The following is a 24,955-nucleotide window of genomic DNA, read 5'->3' as shown; positions in this document are numbered from 1 at the left end:
AGCTGAGCGGCGAGCCTGACCCAGGGCTTGACACCATGACCCTGAAATCATGACCTGAGCTGAAATCAAGAGTTGGATGCTTAACCAACTGAGCCACCCAGGTGCCCCAGGAGCAAAGATATTTCTTATTAAATCATTTGGGTTGAAATGACTGCCCAAGTGATTAGTGAGGATAAAGAAATTTTGATGGCATTTGCCTAAAAGGAAGGCTGTCATGAAATTCCATTTCACACTGAATTCTTCCACTGCTTTGACCTATGTTCATATATTTCTGAAGAGGTGAAGGTATTTATTTATGCTAGTGCAGTTGAACAGACAACTATGACAGGTCTTTCTTTCCTTACTGTGTGTATTTTAATACCCAGGTTATGTTTGACTTTCTCCATGCAGTCTTTTCCAATTATTGAAACCCTAGGGGTTCCTTTATCTTTTCCAAATCCCTCTGGACTTTCTGCTGCTACATTTTCCAATACAAATTATAACGCCTGTAGGCATGATTACTTCTTTTGTAATTGCATACTTTATACTTTGATTTATATCTATAAAATGACTTTTTTTGGCATGTGGTTGATATTGTAAGACATCATATTTACCACATACATGAATATAGATAGATATACTTTGGTAGTTGACTCTTCATTTTACCCTCTCACAGAATTATGAATATATGGAATCCTTACTGAGAAGGAAAAAAAAAATCTCAAACTCTTCAGAAAAATTGGATTAAGGTTAGAGAAATGTTCACTCAAGAAATATATTATTATAAACGTTTCCTATTGTTTAAAATATATTTGAAGGCAATGGGAGATTAGAAATTTTATTTGATATTACACATGAAGTTTCTTAGAGCTCTTTTTTTCTGTGCCTGCTAGGATAAAGAACAGTCTGAGATCACCTGCTTGCTTTGATCTGCTTACTATCTGCAGTTTGATTCTGCCCTCAGGGTTTACATTCTCCTCTTTTTTCTTAGGACACTAATAAAAATTCAGCTGGTTGGAATGGCTTCTTTGAAATCAAGTGGCACACTCCCTCTAGTCAACAGTACTAGGTTTTCCTAATCTTGACTGTTAATGAGAAACTTTTATAATAAAAGAGACTTTTCTCCACCCTATTATCTTGTGATAGAAAGGTATGCCCAGGCGGTGCCTGGGTGGCTATGTCCTTAAGCATCTGCCTTCTGCTCAGGTCATGATCCCAGGGTCCTGGGTTCGAGCCCCGCATCAGGCTTCCTGCTCAGTGGGAAGCCTGCTTCTCCCTCTCCTGCTCCCCTGCTTGTGTTCCTGTTCTCATTGTCTCTCGCTGTCAAATAAATAAATAAAATCTTTTTAAAAAAAAAAAAAGAAAGAAAGAAAGAAAGAAAGAAAGGCGTGCCCAGTACTCCCCCTGGTGGTCATAATAACCAGGGACCTACATGGGAATCTAGAATTTTGCATTTCTCACTAGGCTTTCGTTCTATGGAGTGGATACTAATAGAAGAGGCCAAAGGAAGAAAGGGGAAGGATAACATTTAGGAATGTTTGGATTACTTTTCTCAGTTTAAATTTCCAATCTCATCAACTTTGTGTGGTGTGTTTATCGCTTTTGTTCTTTTTTAGTTTCTTGTTCTTGGTCTTTAGACCGTATCTATCAAAGGGTATATTAATCAAACCAACCTTATACTCAAACAAACTATAGTTTTTGATCAAGAAAAAGGTTTCTTTGAATTAAAATGGTCATGGTAATGTAGTAGTAGTGACTCATACAACATCTGATATGCTGTTAAACAGCTGAACAACAATTGACAGTAGTGAACAATTGAGCATATTTACCAGGTGTTGGGAACTATATAAAAGACTTCATATGCATTTTATATGCATTCATCTTCTTGCCTTTCATATGCATTCATCTTCATGACAGTGCTGTGATAGTCCTATTATCCCTGTTTACAGGGGCTCAAATAGGTTAATTGATCAGACTAAAGTCACACAGTGGAAAAGGTAGAGTCTTTAGCTCTTGGCTTTGTTAGGAACCTTCCAGGGTACTCACTGATGGTTAGTGAATACTAAGAATGGTTTTGGTATAAACTCCCACCTAATTTTCCTCTTCAAAATTACATGATGGTATAGCTTAATTTAAAACATCACTATTGGTACTGAGATTATGAAACCTTTCTATTCAGATCAGGTATTTCTTCATTATACAATGAAGAACAATATAGAACAACATTGATTTAACTTCCTGGTCTCTCTGGTGATATGATCAATGTTGAATACATGACCTTTTAAGTTTTAGCTAAAGCAATAAGGGCCAACCTCCTCTTCTACCTGGGTTTAATGCTTTGTCTGCTTTCATCTGGTTAGTCAGGGATGACAACTGGATTTTATCTTGCACATTAAAAATTAGGAAAAAAATACCATTAATATAATCATTCCACAGGAAGTTGCTGTGACAGCAGTACCACTGCTGACATAAGTGGTAGAACCAATCAGGGCCATGTTGGGTGAGAGGGTAACGTGGTCTCTGGTCTTCCAGACTTGAAACTTGCTTGCCCCTCTTCCCCTTCAAACACTCATTCTTTAGCCCTTACTACCCTAACCTGGTTCTGTATTTTTGCCCCTTGTACTCCTGCAGTGTTTGTACTTATCTCCTTCAACTCATCTCTCTAATCATATTAATAACGGCCTGTTGTAATACCACCCTTCACCCCTCCTAAGAGTTGGGGGCTGATAAACTGTAAGGGCAGGGATTGAGTCTTGTTACCTACAGCTGGCAAACAGTGCTGAGTAATAATTTGTAGAAATTGCTATAGAAAGACCTTATAATTAACAACTGCTTTTTCCCCCTTATGCAGAAAAACCGGGGACCATTTTAGAAAAATGTCCTGGGAATGTTAACAAAAGTATGCCAATATTCAATCATTTCTCGGTATTATTTGTGTAGAAAACAGCTCTGAATCTTTTTGTACTACTTTTAGCAAGGGGCATGATTTTATGGTAAGGAAGCCAATACAGTTTGTATTATGTGATTAGAAGGAATTGGCTCATCAGATTGTGAAGGCTGCTGACAAGTCCCAAGATCTGCAGGGTGAGTCAGCAAGCTGGAGACCTCGGAGATCCAATGGTGTAATTTCAGTCCAAAGACTGGCAGGCTTTGGAGACTCAGGAAGAGCAGATGTTTCAGTTCAAAGGCAGTCAGGCAGGAAGAATTTTTCCTCTGGGGAGGGTCAGGTTTTTTGTTCTATTCAAGCCTTCAGCTGGTTGGATGAGGCCCACTCACATTAGGGAGGACAATCTGCTTTAGTTTATCGAATTAAATGTTGATCTCATCCAAAAACACCCTCATGGAAACAATTAGATAACATTTGACCCAGTATCTGGGCAGTCTGTGGTCTGGTCAAGTTGACATATAAAACTAACCATCACAGAGGCCCACAGAAAATTATTTCTTCAAGTGGCAGAGCAGGGATTTAAATATGTCTGATTTAGAGGGCTGTAATTGTTGCACCAGTGCAAAGAGGTGCTACCTCCAAAGAGGTAATAAATACAATTAGAAAGCCTTCCAGGTTGACAAACTCCAAAACTTTTGGTCTTTTTCATAGCAGCTTTGTCAAAAAAGCATATTCCCAAAGCAATGTCCACAGATTTTAAGTATTCCAAGTACCGTAATTTTTCCCCAATTATAATGCATTATGTGCATACTGTCCTAAAACAAGCTGATTTGGGTAATAGTATTTGTTGGTTTTTATACTAGAAGTTTAGGCACAGAAGTATTGATTAGACTAAATTATAGCCAATCTTGTCAGGGTAAGATATCTACTTAGTAAATTTTCCTAATAAGCATGTTCAAATGTTTATAATACTGGATATAAAGGAGCAAATTTGAAAAAAAGAAAGATAACCAGGACTTGGGGGTAGAATAAGACAGAAATATTGACTTTTGGGGGATTACCATTGTATCCTTTAAAAATTACATTCAAATCTCTTACTAATGAAAACAAGTTTTTATTGAGTACCTGCTATGTGCTTGTAATTGTTTTGGGCACTGGGTATATTGTAATGATAAAATCTGAGATTTTTCTTTCTCAGGGGTTCAAAAAAAAGTGAATATGTAGCATGACCAAGGACTTTGGGAAACAAGATGCCAAAAGCATAAAGGTTTAACAAAGCCATAAACTGCAAACTGCTACAAGTGACCAGACTTTTGGGGGTACAAAGGTACTAGAGGAACAGGGACTTAACTCAAGTTCATATGCTGGATGGCAATGTTAAATTAAATGTAATTTATGGTTTAATATTTTTACTTCAGAGTCTACACTAGGTGGCATCCAGGGTCAGAATAGAAGCAGTAACCAGCAATGGAAAGCCAATGTATTTAAGCTTCTGTGCTAGAAGCAGCTTCCCAGTGGATCCTAAAAGAAATAGTATTAAAAGTGAATTGGTTGCTTTAAGTGATGATCAAAATGCTCTCCACTGGAAGGGACGTAGAGGTGAAGAGATCAGGAAAAGGTTCATGTGATGGCTATAGGGCAGACTACAAGTTGGAAAGATGAAGGCTGAGGAATTTTTAAAGAATAAAATAATGGTATTAAAGTGAATACACAGCCTTCTTGTCTAGAATGAAGGAAGCCTGTATCAAGAAAGTTTAGGATAAAGAAAAAGGATTTCTGTGCAGATGGAGTACATAAACGGAACTCTACCTTTTCATGCTTGGGAGATTTTGAAATATAACAGATTTTTTGTAATGGATAATAGGGCTGTAAGAGACATAATCTCTCATGTCTATCTTGAATATGGAGTTAGATCAGCCACTCATTGCCTAACCCAATAATGAAAATGTTAGTAGGCAGTATTATCAGCAGAAGAAATAATTTATCCCACAGTCATAAGCATGTAGGCAGGTGGGCAATATCCACAATTATTTTAAACATAAGGCTGGGAATCTATAAGACTCTGTGTACTTACAAATGAAAACAACTTTTGAACTAGCACTCGGGAGAACCAGGTTTTGTTTTGTTTTGAATTCATGTGACAGAGAGAGAAAGAGAGAGAGAGAGAGAGGGAATATGAGTAGGGGGGAGAGGCAGAGGGAGAGGGAGAGGTAGAAGCAGACTCCTCGCTGAGCCAGGAGCCTGATATGGGGCTTGATCCCAGGACCCTGAGATCATGCCCTGAGCTGAGCTGAAGGCAGCCGCTTAACCATCTGAACCACCCAGGCACCCCAGGAGAACCAGGTCTTAACAGAAATTGACTTCCACTGATCTGAAAGAGAAAGGCTGAAAGAACTAAAAAGAAAGAGTCTATTCTCACAGATAATAGGTGCGACTGAAAGAGACGAACATCTAGTTTATACAATGTCTATCTGACATTCTCAGCTTGGCATTCTACTGTTCATGTTTGAGGTTGTACTGCTTGTTATTCAGATTTTGGGGGTAATACCATATCGATACCCCTAATCTATAATCCTAACTATATTCACCAATTTGATAAAATCTTATTCCCATTCTTTCCCCTTTGTCCTAATTCCTGGCAACTTTAGTTAACTTATGCAATTCTTTTGTTTATGAAATACTTAAGTCCACAAAAATATAGACTTTTCTCAGGAAAGGTATATACCTAATTAACCTTTCTAAACCTGTGTGTTGTGTATTTTATTTAATGCTTTAAATAAAGGATTAGGTTGGATAGCCATTACTCTTAGTTTGGATCCATTCCATGACAGTACATTTGAATGGAAATAAAAATGATTTCTTATACATTAATAACTTTGCATGAAACCTCAATACATGGTAATATGTGAAAAATTTCATATGTACAAACTAAGTATCAAAATGAATAAAACTGTATTGTTTTAATATCTTAATAAAATAGTAAGTCCCAGAACTTTACATAGGACCTTGGCTTAGTGGTTCCCAGGCTTTTAGATTTCATGGAGTAGTTAAAAAAAAAAAAAAAAGTGGGGACCAGTACAGAACTGTCAACTTTTTATTTTGCCAAGTAAGGATACTTAAAGCAACTGATAATACTATCAACATTTCATAAAAGGATACTTCAATACCACAAAAGTTGGAATAATCTTATAATAAAAATTAAATTCAAGCTGATTACCTATCAGTCTTTTACTTTTTTCCCTTTTGGGATGCTGAAAATTTAGGGTTGGCCTAGAATTTGCAAATAAATTGCCTAAAATGCCATTTTCTCCAACCATTTTAAATAGAGGCTGAGAGGTGAGTGGCTTTGCCTGAAATCAACTTGTGTTAAACTCAGAAAGAAAGCATAGCTCCTGACAACTAGTAGATAATACACACTCACAGAAACACAATCACTAAATATGTTGCTAATTAGGAACCTTAATCAATGTTTATCTTAAAACCTTACCAAACCCAAATCCTTCATAACTAATGAAAAATCAAATAAATCCACTTACTTTGTTGTATACACAACTGTACCTATTATAATTTAAGGAAAACAACCCCAAATCATAAATTATCATAATTATGTAACCTACATCATAAATGATATAATCTTATCTGTGAGCTTTTAATTCTCCAAAATGTTTCAGTCTCAATTACATGGTCTGTGGAAAATGCTTAATAAATGTCTGTTGTACTAACAGAGGAATGTCACTTTCAATCACTGCAAAACAAGTTTCTTCCTGACATTAGAAACTCTCAACCTAGCACAAAATCCTATTTTGGAAATCACTGGAACATTAATGTATAGAGAAAAAAGATAGTGGTGGTGTGGGGGAACCCAATTTGCCTGATTTCTCAAATGAAAAAGCAATCAGATGCTTCGGGGTGCTTAAATGAGAACAGTATTTGCACACAATGATTTTTGTGTAAAAACATCACATTAATTTAACCACACCCACTTAACTTTTTTAGGTAAGTAACATGAAAGGTTTAATATCCTAAAGGGATTCTAGTTGAAGAGCATGTAACAAAATTTTAACATGACCCTGAGGATATATTTATCTAATTATTTTGGACTAACAAAATGCTACAGTAGATCTGCATTTCAATTAGGCAATCACTTCTAATTCCACGATAAACATACACATAATCTTATTCCTTTGAAAAATAGTTTTGACAATTGGCAGTAATTTCTTCCCCCCTTTCCACTAGCTATAAAAATGCATGACCAATAGTCTAATTTCAAATTCAAAATAAGAATACAGTTTAGTCTGTTAAAAGGATGTCCCTTTATCAGAAACTGGGAGTTCATGGATTCATTTTTCCTTAAAACAATTAACCTTTAAAAGCATGATGCTTCTTTTGCAGACCCACCCACACTTACTTAAAACAGAAGGCAGAGGCACAGAAAGAAATTCACCTTAAGAAACTGATAGGTAGAATCAGGGTTTGTAGTATTTTAGATTTTGTATTGAAGATATGCCTCAAAGACATATCCAAATAAGTCACATAGGCTGCTTAAAACCAGTATACACAATTTTGGTATAAACTTTCCCTACTGTAATACACAAAATTGTACATTTAAAAAATATCAGTGATCGTACATAATACAGGAATGCTGATATTTGGTTTGATTCCTGTGACTTCCATGGTAATCCTGGATTTTAGCACATAGAAACTTGTTATTCACTACTACTGAGAATTCAAGTATACTAAAAGAAATGAGAATATTTTTGTGACCTATGTCAAATTGTTTGTATTACAATTGTATATATTCTGTCCCGACTTTTCCTTCTAACCCATAAAGCCCAAAGAACTAATCTCTCTTTAAAAATTTAATTATTTTTCTCCCTCAAATAGTTTCTTTAATAGAAATAGCCATGTGCCTGATGATCAAGGGTGGGAAATAAAATCCTCCTGTGCCTTTCATCTAGCTCTGTGACTACTATTCCTGTCATGGATGTACGGCTTTCTGTCCAAGAGGCCTGACATCATGTGCTCCAATTCCTTCAGTGTTCCCGCTTCAAGTGCTTGCCACTTCTTGGAATAGAATTCTGGAACATTACCATTTTAAGACTTTCTTCATGACTACTTTAATATCACTTTGATCCAAATTTCCAGTGTTGGTTCCTTTAATGGGTCAATTACATACCCATGAAAATGAATAAAGAAGCTACCGTGCCCTTTTATTTTAGACCTGGCCCACTTATAATTAAGCAGAATAACATTCCAAGTTCATTTTGATTGAAAACTATGAAAACATAGAAGCTATATTTTCTCAGTGTCATCACCTAGGTCAAGAAGAGAATCAAGGTCATCACAGGTTTTTCCTAAATTAAGAGATTAATATAGCTTGATCACACCCAATTTACTTTCTAGGTTAACTAAGTAATATTAAAAGGTGACAATTTTCTTTGAAACTTACAAGTACAACCTGCATATACAGGATTTTGAGAATAATTTAATGTTAACTTTAACATACAACTATATCTTAATATAATTATTTTAAACGTAAAGAAACGGATCCTTACAAGACCAAAATAACCCATAGGCCATGAAGTTGGTTTTTACTTTTTCCTTTTTTGTTTAAACAAATGTGCACCACGATGGTTCAACAAGTAAGGCAAATGCCGTGAGTATGAAAGCTGCAGTTTCCAATATACCACATCTAGAACCCAGGGGAGGTGAATTAGACAGAAGTCGTAGTCATTCTAATTAAACAATCAGATAACATCATGACAAGTTGGTTTGCAGTATCAAAACTGTCTAAGTTTCCTTTCTCTTAATGATCAGAGGTCCCACGTTGTCTCCAGTCTCTTCATTGTGTTTTGTGTGAGATCCATCACAGAATGGGAACTAGGAAAAGAGAGAATGTCAATGTCTAACTGCAAAATCAGTATTAGCCTGGCAGAGTGGGGGTGATGCTTAATTTACATATATAACACACACGATAACTCTTAATAAAAAGATTTTCTTAGACTACCTTATATAGGTGTTCTTAAAGAGCATATTTGAAGTATAAACAGCAAGTAGAAGGAAGAAATCAACTTGTGGATAATACACAATGATTAACTGCATTTCCATTTGTGATATTTGATTGTGGATGCTGAAATTCTTTTCCATGTTTATATGCTAGTTACAGTTACATTTCCCTTCTAGTGATCTATGTCCATTTAGAGCCTAAGTCCATTTGTTTAAAATCAATTTGTGTATTATCCCTTTGTTGATCAGCTTTGTAGCAATTTTTCCCAAACCTTTTTATTTTGCTAATTTTTTTATATTCGTTTCATACAAGCATGCCAGTATTTCCCTTTTTAACATTCTTCATGGAGACATCTTTCTCCTAGGGATGTGGTAAATATTTATTACTTTCCATGATTTCACATTTTAAATATAACTGACATTTTGGGTTCAGTGGTAGAAGAAGTGACAGAAGTAAATTTCTAACAGTGCTTGTCACAGTGTACTCCAAAGAAGTCCCAAAAGATGTTCTGATTTGGTTTCATTATGTTTTAAAAACATATCACATAATTCTCTTGATTTGTAGCATACATTATTATTTAAAAGAAGTCCTGCTATTAAAAAATGCTATTTTAACTCAAAATTTACCAGGCTGACTGAACTGTGACACTTTTCCAAATTGCTATACCTTTATTCCTAATTTTATAAAGTTCTACCTATAAAAATGCCTATTTACAGGTTTTACATTATCATATTCACCAACCTACTCTGCTGAGATAATAACAAGGTTTAAAATATGCTTCAATATTTGGTAGAGCTAGGTTTCTGTCACATTATTCTTGTTAGACTTTTCCTATTTATTCTCTACCTACCTTTATTAAACTTTACCTATTTATTCTTCCAGATAAATGAGAATTTTTAAATTTCTCTTGAAATCCTCATCTTCAGGTCTCATGCATACTCTGAAAACATTATTTCTGCCTTATATGTTTTATAGTTATCATAATTAGGTATATTTTCATACCTAACTACTTATCCTATATATTATCAATGGTTTTTGCAAGTATAGCCTTCCTACTGTTAAATGATAAAGATAGGAATTCTACAATGTTTTACTTGTGTCCTCAGGGTTTTACATTTAGAAGGTCCAATTACTAGTAAATTATCTTTTTTCTTTCTTTCTATATTTATAACTTTTATTTCTATTTCACGTCAAACGATGATAGCATCTTCATTTTATTCTTGATGTCTGAAATGTACCTAACACTCTAGAATCTAGAGTCACTGTTTGGTATAAGGTACACTATTGCATTGAAGAGGCCTATTTAGAAGGGTAAAGTAACAGGAATCTTAGCCTTAAGATTATAATTGCTTCATTACTCACAGTGAAGGCAATATAATTTTAGATACCTGAAAATAGACAGTAAGGGTATAAATCTTTAAACTATGACATTAGAAGTGTCTAAGATTAAAATAATACTTGGTTGATGTTAAAGAAACTTAATTTTAATTTTACTATTTGTATATAATTCCAAGATACAGTAAATTAGTTAAAAATTACAGAAAAAGTCAAGGTACCAGCATATCTAATATTTCAAAGTAAAAATTCTACCTTGGGGTAGATGGCAACGTCAATGCAATGTATATAAAGCTTTCTTTTTTTTTTTTCCCCCAATAAGATATGGTACACAGTATATTCATGTTAAAAACAAGTTTTTAGGGACGCCTGGGTGGCTCAGTTGGTTAAGCGACTGCCTTCGGCTCAGGTCATGATCCTGGAGTCCCGGGATCGAGTCCCGCATCGGGCTCCCTGCTCAGCAGGGAGTCTGCTTCTCCCTCTGATCCTCCATCTCATGCTCTCTCTCTGTCTCATTCTCTCTCTCAAATAAATAAATAAAATCTTTAAAAAACAACAACAACAAGTTTTTACAACAAAAACATCAACCTAAGCTTTCAGTTTTTTCTTGGCATGGATAAGAAAGAGGCTATAACAATCCACAAAATCAAACTAAAATGTACCCCATATCAAAGAACAGCATATCAAGGTGACATATGTTTAATAAACAAACAGATGATTTTACAGTGAGAATACAAATTTACATTGCAAAAGACTCCATTTTTTATAAATAGCAGACACAAAACATGTTACTGTACAGTTTTAAGATATAGGTTATAAAATGTATTTCTAAAATGTGAAGTATTTATAAATTAAAAAGCTTTAAATAACTTACTGAAATAGCATGTTTAACTTTTCTTCTTAAATCTCATTTTAAAAATACTAGAAAAATAATACATTTTTAAAAATTATTTCCCTCTATATATAGAATCAAGAGAAGAAATCTATAGAGAAATATACAAAGAACATCTTATAAAAAGATTAAGAAAGCCATACATCTAAAATGAGAATATACTTTTTATATGATAATCTAGGTCTGCCTAAAAACAGAAATTTGCCTGTTTCCTGTTTTAAAAGAAAAAATATTTCTTTAAAAAGCAGCAAATAGTAGATCCTATTTGTTTAATAAATTTTCATGTTTTCATAATATGTAAAGCTTTTATGACTTTAAAATGTAAACGAAGCATTAAAAATCATTTTGTTCAGGCACACAGATATCTTTTAATAGTACTTTATTAATCCCAGGAATTACTGACTTAAGGCAGAATCCTCTCCCAAACTTCATGTGAAGATTAGGTATTCTCATTATATTTATTCATTAGAGTTCTCACTTTAAGTTAATGAAAAAACAAAACTTTTTTTTTCCCAACAAGGACCAAGATGAGTTATTTCTATTTGGATTGGATTAGCAATTCCTTAAGACTACACTGTACATATTCATGGGATATATTTATTGAAATTAATTCATGATTCTCAATATAATATAAATGAATGAATGTCAATTACTTGGCATTGAAATTCAAAAACATAAATAATACTTATGTTTTTCAGGAAGTGTCTTGTTCAATTTTTCAACTTTTCTATGCAAGAGAAAGAAAATGTGTGTATACTTTCAAATGTAATCTAGGAAGTAGTCTTTGTATTAATAATGCCATTATATGTCAAAAACAAAAATTACCCTCTTTCATTGAAGATTTTGAAATGTGTTAAATTGTCAAGCAAAGAGCTGAAATTACAAAAAAACCCACAAAGGGTATATTTAATTTAATTCATATAGTTATCAATATTTAAAAGTAAAACCTAAAGGATCAAATAACTGATGGAAAAAAGTTTAGCTTTTAAGTGATTTTAAAATCTGTTCTAACACGCCAGTGTTTGTTATTAACAAATTCTGGAGAAAAGCTTGCAAACTGAATTGGCTGAATTTCCTGTATGTCCAGAAAATATCGTATGTTTGTTAACCCAATTAGTAAACTAGAAATCCTACATATTTCTAAAATTAGAGAAGAGAGGGTTTAGAGCAGAGGCTTAATAAATGATTAGGATTGAAAAAAAAACAACCCTAGAGATTCTTGCTTTTCATTTGGAAAGATAGCAACATCATTGGTCTTCATAAAATACACAAGATTTGTTTCTTTTTAATGGCTCTAATCTCAAGTTAATGATGTTTCTGTTTTTTGGGTATTTCAAGATAAAAATAAATAAATGCTCCTTCTTTTTTTAAAGATTTTATTTATTTTTCAACAGAGAGAGAGACAGTGAGAGAGGGAACACAAGCAGGGGTAGTGGGAGAGGGAGAAGCAGGCTTCCCGCGGAGCAGGGAGCCCGATGTGGGACTCGATCCCGGGACCCTGGGATCATGACCTGAGCTGAAGGCAGACGCTTAACGACTGAGCCACCCAGGTGCCCATAAATGCTCCTTATCTCCTGTATCTGCAACAATTTAAAAAAAGAATTATCTTCCTTCTCTAAACTTTGTATTTTTAATGAGTTTGGATTCTATTTCCCAAGGAAGTTGCATGGGGCCATTTTGACTCACTATAATAAACTGCTCTGAGAAAGTCTTGCTTTGGTTGAGAAAGAGAAGCAGTAAGATCTGACATTACCTGAGAAGATATGACATTTTATTCCATTCTTAGGTACTTGCTTTAGTAAAATGTAAGATAGAGGGGCGCCTGGGTGGCTCAGTTGTGGAGCGTCTGCCTTCGGCTCGGGTCATGATCCCAGGATCCTGGGATCAGGCCCCGCATCAGGCTCCCTGCTTGGCGGGAAGCCTGCTTCTCCCTCTCCCACTCCCCCTGCTTGTGTTCCCTCCCTGGCTGTGTCTCTCTTTGTCAAATAAATAAATAAAATCTTAAAAAAAAAAATGTAAGATAGAAGCAAAATATATTAAGAGAAATTAGGATTTTATAAGACTCTCCTTATGTGGATTGGACAAGCTATGTAACCAACATACAGAATTTTGTTTCTATGAAGAGATGGACTCCATGCACCCACCTCCAAACCATTAATAGGATGGAGACTTCTGTAACACACACACACACACACACACACACACACACACACACCCTAAAACAGAAACAAGCACACCACTAACAAAAAACCCAATTCAAATCCTGAAGTTGTAAATGAACAAAATGATTCTACATAGTATGTTCAGTTGCATTCAACTTCAGTTGAGCTCCTGACAGTAATGAGCACGCTTTTCCTCTATTCTTATTTCTTAGTGTGTGTGCATCCTTCTACTATCTTGTTCAAACTCTCTCCTGCCTCCTAGATGGCCAAAATACAACTCAGGGAGTGGGGGTAGGGTGGCAATCTGGCAAGTAAGACTATGTTGCATACTCTTTCCTCTGAAATCAAAGTTCGCTCACTTTATTTCGAAAATAAGGCTCTCCCTTCCTTCCTCACATTTGTGCTCCCACTCTCATTTCCTTCCACCTCTTTCAAGACAGCGCTGTCTCAAATAGTATTTTTCCCTGCAGTCACTTCTCTATTGCCTCCTTTCTTTCTCCTGTCACATACGGATAGCCCTTTTGTGAAATACTATGAAATAGGCCTGTTAAATGAGGCATATTTAAAAATGTAATTTCTGCACACTGCTAAGAGATGATTCATTAGGCCTGGGAAAACCACTCAAAAATGTTAGACCCACACAATGGGCTACTAGTGATTGTAACTTAAGAATGAATTAGAACAGAATTAAACTTTCTATCACATGTAACTTTTTTGAGATAAGTAGAAAGGTGTTTTCATTTTGTTATAAACACAACTGGTTTATATGAGGAAAAAAATTATTGACTATGAACTCAATAGAGCCAAAGGTATTAATTACAAGTTTTCTGTGCACTGGCAGGTAAATGTGTGAGTTGGCACCTCTGTGATAACCTGAGGTACCTCAGGAATGTGGGGAGTTTCCAAAGCTATTTGAAGAATAAGAACATCCATTAACAAGAATAATATTCAAAGTGAACTCTTAATTGATTCACGTGGGAATAAAAAGTTCCCAAGATTCAGTGAAAATTCAGAACTGACAAATCCTAGATGCAAAGAGGATCACTAACAGCATAAAAGATAAGCTTAAAAAAAGAGAAAATGGGAAATAAAATGACTGGTCTGGCATTCCTCTCCTTAAAGTCTACCTATGGGAAATGACCATCTCTAGTTTAACCATCTGGAAACTCTAAACTGTGTGATGAAAAAATAATCCCAGAATGTTTTGTTGAATTATAAAGTCTAATAAACCGTTTAAACCACTAGCTTGTATCCATTTATGATTCTTCCTGAAATATTTAAGATCTTAGTCCTTATAAGTTCCTATTTGCTTTATTGACCCTTTCTTTACCCCCTGGGAAAAACCAACCAAAGCAAATACCCTTTACTTGACCCCAAATCTATGCTTTAGAGTTCACTCAAGCAGTCATCTTTCTTTTCCTTTCCATTCACTGTCACATATACTGAAGTTTTGACATATACTAAGACTTCTAGCATTTCTTTATTAGTAATTCACTCTTTAACCCACTTAGACACAGCTTCTATTCTAATTATTCTGTTGAAATGACACCAAAAGGTTAATTGCCTGACTGTTTAATGCAACTCATACTATAATATTCACCTAGCCGTCTTTGCACAAGCCAATGTTCACAGCCAAATCTTTGAAACTTTCTCCTTTCCACTGTGAAGCCATGATATTCTTAGTTTTCTTCTAACTCTGGCCCATTTCATCTTTTTGGCTCTTCTTCTTCTTTCCAAAATGCAAAAAATTCCCTAAGATTTCATACTTAGCCCTTGATTTTTACCTGCATCAAGGATCTGTTGTATTCTTATGTTTGACTCATCAGTTTTGCTGATTTCTATCTCCAATCCTGATGTCTCAGCCTTAGACCCACATTTCAGATTATCTGCTGGACATTTCCATTCAAATGTCACCTCAAAATTCACTTTGGAATTAAATTCCTTGTCACCATTCCAGAAAATCAGCTTTTCTTCTTGGAAGTCCTATTTCTTTTGGCAGCACCATCTCTTCTAATACTACAGGTGTAGAGACTAATGAGTTTCCGTTTTTCTCCACCAATCTCCCTTACAAATCAGTCAGTGCATTTGGCTTATCCTTCCCTCAAAATGTCCCCTGTACCTGTTCATTTTTCTCCATTCCTAGAGCTATCACTCTGGTATACGTATCATAACTTTATCTGGAAATTCCTGACAAGAAGCTGCCCATGTCTGCAGGCACAGACTCCTCAAACAGGTACTGAAGACTCTCCTCAATCTGGACTTATTCCTGGGGGGGATGGAAATGCAATGACCAGACTAGATTCTTCATTGATCCCACCACCTTTGCTCACCTGAGTTCTTTCCTACAGATTTTAAGAAAGAGTCCCCCAAAACTGCTAGTTTATTCAAATACCACCAAACTTTCCAGGGGCAATTTAACTCCCATGTATATCACTATGCTTTCCCAGAAAATTCTAGCCTACAGTGTAAGCTCTTTTATTTATTTATTTATTTATTTATTTATTTATTTATTTATTTATTTGAGAGACAGAGAATGAGAGAGAGGGGGGAGGGTCAGAAGGAGAAACAGACTCCCTGCCCAGCAGGGAGCCCGATGCGGGACTCGATCCAGGGACTCCAGGATCATGACCTGAGCAGAAGGCAGTCGCTTAACCAACTGAGCCACCCAGGCACCCCTCTTTCTTTTATTTAAAGCACCTGTATTAAGTCTACTGTACACATCTATGATACCTGCTGTTTTACTATTTAACTTTTTCATGCATATATAGACATTAAATGATTATTGACTAAAGAACTACTACACTGACTTAGAAATTCTTGAATTTCTAAAGGTATTGTTTTGCATATTTTGGTGAGCAACAGGAGAATAAAACTTATCATGGGCATAATTCTTAAAAAACAAACCAGGTCTGGTCTACAGAATATTATTTAGGATTATTTTCTAGCAACCTTACTAGTACTTACAAATAATCCCACATACCAAATGAACAGTGTTCTTTTTAAGGTACAACTGACTATTATTTTGATTCCCATTCCGTATGTTCATCAAGCAGTTTCAGATTGTATCGGGGAAAAGAGTTAGAATACACTTTCCAGTACCTAGTATGTGACTTCTTCCTTATTTGTGATACGCGATTTGCGATAATGGCTTTCCACTGTGGGAAGAGGTGGTGCCTGACATGTGCTTTCAGAAACAGATAAATCATTTTTATTGTCTATTTTCTTATGTGTTATAGTGTCATCTTTAGTGAAATCCATCTTATTTAAATGCTAATGGTGGCGGTACACTCACCATATTCCTCACAATACATCACATTCAATGTATGAAGCTTTTCAAGATGACCTTAGGAAAGGATTTACCATCTTTAGGTCACTAGCTGTCATCACTGTCTAAAAGCTGCAGGTATCACAGATGAGAGTTCCAAATGGAACTTGATGAAATGTAATTATCACAAAAGAAGATTTTAAAAATCCTGTTAGGTAGGGCGCCTGGGTGGCTCAGTTGGTTAAGCGACTGCCTTCGGCTCAGGTCATGATCCTGGAGTCCCTGGATCGAGTCCCACATCGGGCTCCCTGCTCAGCAGGGAGCCTGCTTCTGCTTCTGACCCTCCCCCCTCTCATGTGCCCTCTCTCTCTCATTCTCTCTGTCTCAAATAAATAAATAAAATCTTTAAAAAAAAAAAAAAATCCTGTTAGGTATTTAACTATAGGAGTTATAGCTTAAAGAAAGCTTAGATACAGGGTCAATATATTTACCAGATAAGAAATTTTCAAGGGTAGTTTTCCAAGTTTCTCCTGAATTTTCTAAAACTTGTCCTAGAATCCAGGAGCTTGAAAGTTCAAGAAAAGAATCTACCCTTTCTGTTCCTCTTTGTGTTTTAGGCTGCACACTCTCTTTCCTGGGATAGTGGAGGCAAAGATCCACTTGGGGAGGAAATCCTAAGAATAAAGGGATTTTTTTCTCTTCTTGGTCAAGAATATAGTTACATTCACCTGAACTCAATAAGGGAATAATGGAATTTTACTGCATAGTAGGTACACATTTTAGGAAATATAATCCTGGAGAGTACATGGAAAACAGAGAAGAACAGGATGCATTAAAAAGGAAAGAAAGAAAAGGGGAGCCTGGCTGGCTCAGTCAGTGGAGCATGTGACTCTTGAGCTCAGGGTTGTGAGTTTAAGCCCCATATTGGACACAGAGATTACTTAAAAAAAAAAAAAGAAGAAGAAGAAGAGATATCCTAATAATATCTGGTGATACATGTTTGATAGAACAGTTTAAAAAGAACTGTTACATTAAAGATGGTATTAACATAAAAGACTCGTTTTTCTCACCTTTTTGGACCTCCAACAACGGCAGTACACAGCTTTATCTCCCAAATCCTCCATGTCATAAGCATGTACTATCTTGGGGTTGTCTTTCTGGATGTGAAGATTTACCATAGATTTGTTGCGATGATCTTTAACATAAAATCTTTTGTAAGCTAGATAACCAACTGCAGCTGTCCCAGCAGCAATAGTAACTGCTGCGATCCATTCAACTAGAGCAGGGAAGGAAAACAGGAATAATCATCAAAACCAAAATATACACTAATAATGTGTATTTTTACTAACATTAATGTTCAGGAAATCCAGTTTTTGAGTTTTAAGCATTCGAATAGTCAAAAGTTTTTACTGTTAACAAAATAATTACAACACAATGGTGTAACAGTTCTTGTTAAGACTTTCCCCAGCGTTTACTGAGGCGATTGCATATTTTCTACTGAATGATGATAGCTAAATTGAGACAGAGGAAAACTTAAAAATTATTTTATACATGGAGAAGGAAAAACAATGTTTAATAATTCTTAAAGTGTTCATAAATAGATTTAAAAGAACATGTAAGCCTGCTGATACCTATTGTTTAAAAAAAATCCGATACATAAAAAAATTCAGATTATAAAGACTACCCCCACCCAAAAAATCAGGAGGTGATTATGTAAACAAACTGACTCATCAGAGTTCATTTAAATAGTAGGTCCTTTAGTGATTTTAAAGTGCATAACCACAAAGAGAATTGGTATCCGAAGAAAAAAACAAAAAAAGGACAAATAAAACAGTTTAGTACCCTTAATACTAAACACTCAAAGAAATATATCCAGCAGGATTCTGGGCTTCAAAGTCATCCAAAAGTTTTTGTTTTTGTTTTTTAAATTTCAAAGTGCTTTCTCATTAGAATAAAAATCAGAATGTATTAATTTCTTATTTCATAGAAAACATGAATATAATTACAGTTATAGTCTCAATAAATTCTAAATTTCCATTATCCACCAGTGGATGATGATTTGAATTCCCTACAAACTTCATTTTAAATTTAATGACATTTTTCTACTCAATTATTTGCTTGACTAACAGACCATCTATTTATTCTTTTCATGTAGCTTTTCAAGGAGTCCTTAGAAACCCAAGCACTTAACTACCCCAGTTCCACAGAATGTTGGAGAGAAGAAAGTTCTGCATAGTCTGGTTAGCCTCAGCCTCAGAGGTGAGTTGTCTATTCCCAGCATGGAGTGAACTGCAGGAAGAAGTTGAACAGGGGTCAGGATAAACACACTGGACTGCTTCCCAGCACTTCCTCAGTCAGATCTTCACATTTTTTTGAAATAAGTTCCCAGACTATCAAATAAAGCCCTAGAGAGATAAGTACAAAAAATACAATCCAAGGACAAATAAAAACATATATTGAATAATTAACTGTATGGCTTATTTGCACTATTGACTCAAATTTCTTTTTTTTTTTTAGATTTTATTTATTTATTTGAGAGAGAGAATGAGAGAGAGAGAGAGCACGAGAGGGGCGAGGGTCGGAGGGAGAAGCAGACTCCCTGCTGAGCAGGGAGCCCGATGCGGGACTCGATCCTGGGACTCTAGGATCATGACCTGAGCCGAAGGCAGTCGCTTAACCAACTGAGCCACCCAGGCGCCCCTTGAGCCAAATTTCTTATTGCACTAATGTGATTAATCACCCTTCCTAATAGTGCCCTACATTACATTGGAGGTCATTCTTACAAAACTATAATGGGAAGGAACAATCATTCTCACACTTAGTTCCTTTTATCTTGGGTCTTCTCTTTTAACTCATTCCTTGGATTCTATTTTCAACCACAGTATTTTTCTCTACAAAACAGTTTCCTTCCCACATTTCCATTCCTCCTTGCTAAAATCCTCTAAAATAAACATTAACCTTATGTCCTTCCCAGGTGCTGCATGACTGAGACAAGTTAATAAGTTATTTGACAGCTTCAAACCTTTGGACTCATTGAAGAATGTTTTTAACTTCACATTTTGTGTAGATTTGTCTTGAATTTTAGTGCAGCTTCATGATATTATCCTGTAGCAATCCCAAGTAGGGCTGAAACTTTGCTCTGATTTCTAGCTGGGTTCATGATATTCCTTTTTGATGTATTATTTACCATGGAACTCCCTTGAGAAAGGACTCTCTGTGTCAGGAGCTATAGCAATCCGCTTCTAAGCTAATGGAAAGCCACTCTGAATAGCTAATGTACCTATCACAAAATGGGCTAAAATATTGCTTTGCATAGTATATGTTCAATTATGTTTGCTAAATATTACCTTTAGTATAAACTTAAAATGATGAAATATCCCAAAAGAATAAATTAACACAGTAGAAACTGTTAATCTTAGTTACATCCTACTTTTTAGGTGAATTATGAAGTAATCTCTAGCAGATTTAATAGTGCCTACTTATATCAAAAAGGCCCGAAACCCAAATAACTACTAAAATTGGTTAAGATTAATTTGTCTCACAACATAAAAAGGGAATCCTACCTGAAACTCATGATAGGCCAAAAGAATCTTTCTTAGTCATCAAAACAGTCTTCTATTCTCTTTTCTCATATTAGCCACTGAATCCATATGGTGACTTTTTTTTTTTTTTAAACCTTTACCTCCCTGGAATTTTTGACAGCGGAATAAATGACAGAATAACTGACACACAAAGGCAAAAGCAAATGAAAGAAATGGGAACTGACTCTGGATACTACTGAAAAGTAGCTGCCCCATGGGGAATCAAAACATGCACTGCTACCCTACCCCCTAACAAAGGTCACTTATGACCCTATATAAATGTCATAGGACCATGTGTGTGCTGGGAAAATGGCTTCGCATGTGCTCCAATGGGTTTTTTAGAATCACAGAGCTAGACAAATTCTTTAGAATTTCCACTTTCCCCTCTTCCCAAAACCTAATTCCCTAATCTTATTAGACACAAATGTAAAAGTTCCCAGAATAAGAAATATGTTGCTGTTTTATCATTTCATTATTGCAGCCTGAATCAGTTTTTTTCTGGCAAAAAGCTGTGGATGCCACTGGCAACTCTAGGGAAAAGAAGGAAAAGGAAACTGTGTCGAGATAGGCAAGAATGATGATGGATTGAAAGTCAACAATTAGAATAGAGAAAGAATTGAAAACCCAAGACAAACAAAAACAATAAAACCTAAGTAACTATTTAGTTCTTGACAGTGGATATATTCTATTAAGAATAAACACAGTCTCAGAGGCAAAAAGAGACTTTACCAAAACCCATTTTTAAAGACATTTCAGTTGGCACCTTTCAGATACTCTTTCATAACTGGGGTCCAGAAAAACCCTGAGCACTACTTCTGACTCTTATGGTTTTATCCTCACTTCCCTTCTCTATAGACATTTCTCAAGGCACAGTAGTATTCTTACAGTTAGATGAAATCCCACCCTGCCCAATCTTGCTTAACAGTGCTTTCTATCTATACAAATACAATGAATAAACCAATATAAAGAAAATACAGAAAATACATTTCTAAATAATCCTTCCCATTCTTACTCTTCCCTTGGTCTACTATTGTATAATATTGGTTTGTATAACATAATACTGGTTTTCTCTCAGAATTATTCAGAGATTGAAAACAATCTGTTGTTTATAACCCATTCCTCAGCTTTTCTCTACTGTGGGAATTATTTTGTTTCAACCTAGACAGAAATCTCACCGTTTCTGTTCCTTTAGTCCCTTTTCTGCCTAAAACGGTCCTCTCCTGCCCAGTGTCAACTGCCACAGAATCAGAATGTTCTTTTCTTCTCAGGAGAGGGGGAGGGGAGCTATGTTTAAATCTTTCCCTCCCTTAGGTCGTTCCCCCAGATTGGCAGGCTGTGTCTCGTAATGTTTTTTTCTTAAGGCCTGGCATACAGGGGCGCCTGGGTGGCTCAGTCATTAAGCGTCTGTCTTTGGCTCAGGTCATGATCCCAGGGCCCTGGGATCGAGCCCACAGCGGGCTCCCTGCTCTGCGGGAAGCCTGCTTCTCCCTCTCCCACTCCCCCTGCTTGTGTTCCCTCTCTTGCTCTCTCTCTGTCAAATAAATAAATAAAATCTTAAAAAAAAAAAAAAAAGGCCTGGCATACAGGTAGTGTTCAATGTTAGCTGAGTATAAAGAAATAACAGATTACTAATTTGAATTTGCAACTCCATCTGTCCATTTTACCATCACATTGCTCTTATACCAAATGACTTATCTTTGGCCTCATCTTAATCTACTGTATCAAGTGTGGGACTTAAAACATTTCTTCAGATTCAAAAAAAAATTTTTAGGAATGCCTGGGTCACCCAGTGAGTTAAGTATCTGCCTTCGGCTCAGGTCCTGGGATGGAGCCCTGCATCAGGTTCCTTGCTCAGCGGGGAGCCTGCTTCTCCCTCTGCCTGCCACTCCCTCTGCTTGTGTGCTCGCGCTCTCTGACAACTAAATAAATAAAATCTTAAAAAAAAAATAAAACTTTAGTATGGAACACTTCAGACATATACAGGGATTACTATAATGAACTCCCATTCACCCTCACTCAGCTCCAACAAGGATCAACTCACTGCCAATCCTGTTTCATCTATAATCCCTAATGCCCCCCAATATTTACTTATTGTTTATAATCTAAAGAGCAGATTCAATGAGTTTTGGAGGTATCAAGGAGCAAGACATATAGTAAACTTCCTGAAAGTCATATACTGGGTATGAGGAGGAGTCACTAAAGATGGGGGACTCCATAGTAGTGAAAGATGCTTAATGTTAGAAATTATAATAAACTAGAATTAAATAAAAATAAGTTCGGCATAAGTATGTTGATTATACCTCAATAAGGGAAAAAAAAAAGGTTGGTATCACCCACCCAAAGGGTATCAAGAACCATCTCACTGAATAGGGTCTCTGGATTCCAATCATTTATCCTTATTGCCTCTCCCAGATTCATGTCCTGGCCTGATCCCCATTAATTTTATTTATAACCCACAACCCATTATTTTTTTTCTGAATATAAACAAGAATTTTGCATGTATAGACATACCCTTTTATTTTTTATTTAACATATACTTACAAAGTGCATACTATTTTAAGCCCTTTATAATTATTAATCTTAGTTGAGAAGAGACATCTCAATTCATCTTCCCCAAATTCAAAAATCAAAAATATAGATTTTTTAGTGTGGTTTAAAAATTGAGAACAATTTGAGGTCTAAACATTACAAGGTGGATTCTCAATACATTATCTGTCCCTTCCCAGCCACACTACAATGTTTGAAGAAGAAAGTAAGAAGGTGCTGGATGAAGAGATTTACAAGGGTTTTGGACCTTTTCCCATAGTCCTCATAACAACCTTTACACTTTTAGGTGAAATAAAAAGTAGTTACATCTCATAACAAAGTTGAGTACTTCAAGTTTAAGCTGATAACCCTCTTCACCAAACAATTTCCTATCCCTTAGAAAACAGCAAGCTAATGGGGACGTCACCTTTGGACTCCCCTATGGTTAGATTAAAACAAAAACAAAAACACACACACAAACTTATCTTGATTGCAAGAAAGATTAGCCAGCAGGTAATGCTAAGAAGTCCCAGGGTTCACCTACTTCACATTTCAATGGGCACTAAACCCTAGGTTCAAAACACACAAAATGACTCCACATTTTAAAAACACGTGTTGGAATCTTTCAGCCCATATCACAAAAGTGCAAACTGTCTTTCTATAAAATTATCAGTGGCTCAAGTCATATGAGTATCTGATTTTACACAACAGTCTTATTCCTGAGAAAATACAGGTTTAGGTTTTTTAAAAAACTGAAACAAAAATCGCTCTGTATTTTAAGTGCCCCAAGGTACCTCTATTTAAAGCACTCTCAAGATGAGCATCCTTTGAAATAAGTTTTATAAATAATCACCTCCTATATACTTCATTAGTAACTAAAAAAGTCATGGGTTATCCCCCCGCCCAACTCTGCCAGGTAACTTTTGGCAACAGACGTGGAATTCTCCAATTTAAAGAATGGATTACAAAATTAGATCTCATGTTAACAGGGAGCTTTTACAGAACCTGGCACTCTAGTTGCTCAGTATTTACTAAATTAATCAATAGGGCTCTTTTTAATTAACTTCTGGACAATCTCTTTACTTTTACTTAACTACTGTTACAGGTAACCAAACCAGGAGGTGTGGCGTTTTATACCTGGGCAGAGAGATCGCATGTGTCACGTAGCTGATGCACAGTATTATATTAACAGTTACACCACCACCAAGAACTGTTATAATGTGAAGCTCTACATTAATCGAATTCTAGAAAATCTCTTAATTTTAATTGGACCTGTTTCCAAACGCCAGACTAGCGCAAAGGAAGCAAGGCTGAGAAAGCGGAGAGCTCAAAGAGCTCCGTTTTCTATCCTCTCTCCTGGACCACTGCCACGGAGTTCCAGATGCCAGAGGGATTAAAAACAAAACAAAACAAAACAAAACAAAAAAACCCTGGGAAAACTGAAGATCTCGGATTGGGTTCGTTCCTTTAAAAAAATGTGCAAAACTGAGATGTGATTAGTCACGCACTGCTTCAGAGTTGCAGGAAATTGATGGTCTGTCTCCACGGTGATTTAAACTTGAGAAGGCGGAGCAGTTCTTTTTTTTTTTTTTAATCTTTCCTCTTTTCCAAGCTGTGTGACAACACAGAGGTGCCTCAGGGGAGAACAAGAAAAAAAGCTAGCGACGGAATCATTAGGTTTTAGGTCATGGCTGGTTAAGGAAAACGTGATCCAGACTTGGGTGAATGCCTCCATAGCCCCCATGCCACTTATGCCTGGAGAGATCACCAATCCATACGGACATCGCCCCCCTTCCCCGTTTGGCCCAGGGAGCCCGCAGGCCAGCCCTGCGCTTGCCCTTCTACATCTCAAGGTTACAGGACTGGCGGGTTCGCAGGGCAGCGGTAACTAACAGCCCAGAGAGGAGCAGAGGAAGCTGCAACCGGTGCGCAGGCCTCCAACCTCACCCGCTCCCAGGCCCCACTTCACCTCGTACGCTGGAAGTCAGACTCATGGCGCCGTCGCTTGCAAGGCGTGTGCACAGGACACTAAGCACAAAGAGGCTCTTGCGGAGGGCCGGAGTCAAGGTGCGAGAAACGTCTACGCGTACCGACTCCAGGCCGCTACGGCGCAGGCGCCGCGGCTGGCCGTAAGCACGTGTGTACTGCCACCCTAGTTAATGCTGAGCATGCGCGGAGCTGCGTCCCAGTCTAAAGTCTTGAGTCGGGATTTTGACAGCCGGAAAAGCGGGGAGGAGGAAGAGACCTAGAAAGGTAGCAACTGAGTGTGCGCAGTCGTAAGGGGCGGAGTCCTGGAGCCTGGGGCAGGGCTTTGAGAATAG

At 36.5% G+C, this 24,955-nt stretch overlaps 1 protein-coding gene across 2 annotated transcripts; it reads right to left on the bottom strand.

Moving 5' to 3' along the window:
* Positions 1–6,120: 6,120 nt before the first annotated feature.
* Positions 6,121–24,805, bottom strand: LOC118019873 (CDGSH iron-sulfur domain-containing protein 1). Of its 2 annotated transcripts, none has more exons than XM_035019491.1 (3): positions 24,604–24,805; positions 17,598–17,803; positions 6,121–8,746 (listed from the first exon to the last, which is right to left on the bottom strand). In XM_035019491.1, exons 1-3 carry the CDS (start codon positions 24,626–24,628, stop codon positions 8,657–8,659), a joined length of 321 nt encoding a protein of 106 aa, XP_034875382.1. In that variant the 5' UTR covers positions 24,629–24,805; the 3' UTR covers positions 6,121–8,656. The 2 variants fall into 2 exon arrangements, with proteins under 2 accessions (XP_034875382.1, XP_034875372.1); XM_035019481.1 differs by lacking the exon at positions 24,604–24,805 and adding an exon at positions 18,722–18,816.
* Between the last annotated feature and the right edge of the window lie 150 nt (positions 24,806–24,955).

The sequence above is a fragment of the Mirounga leonina genome, unplaced genomic scaffold (assembly GCF_011800145.1).
Source record: "Mirounga leonina isolate KUSES-001 unplaced genomic scaffold, KU_Mleo_1.0 Mir_109, whole genome shotgun sequence".
Taxonomy (NCBI): domain Eukaryota; kingdom Metazoa; phylum Chordata; class Mammalia; order Carnivora; family Phocidae; genus Mirounga; species Mirounga leonina.
Note: the sequence above shows the minus strand (reverse complement) of the source record. Positions and strands in the feature narration are given on the sequence as shown.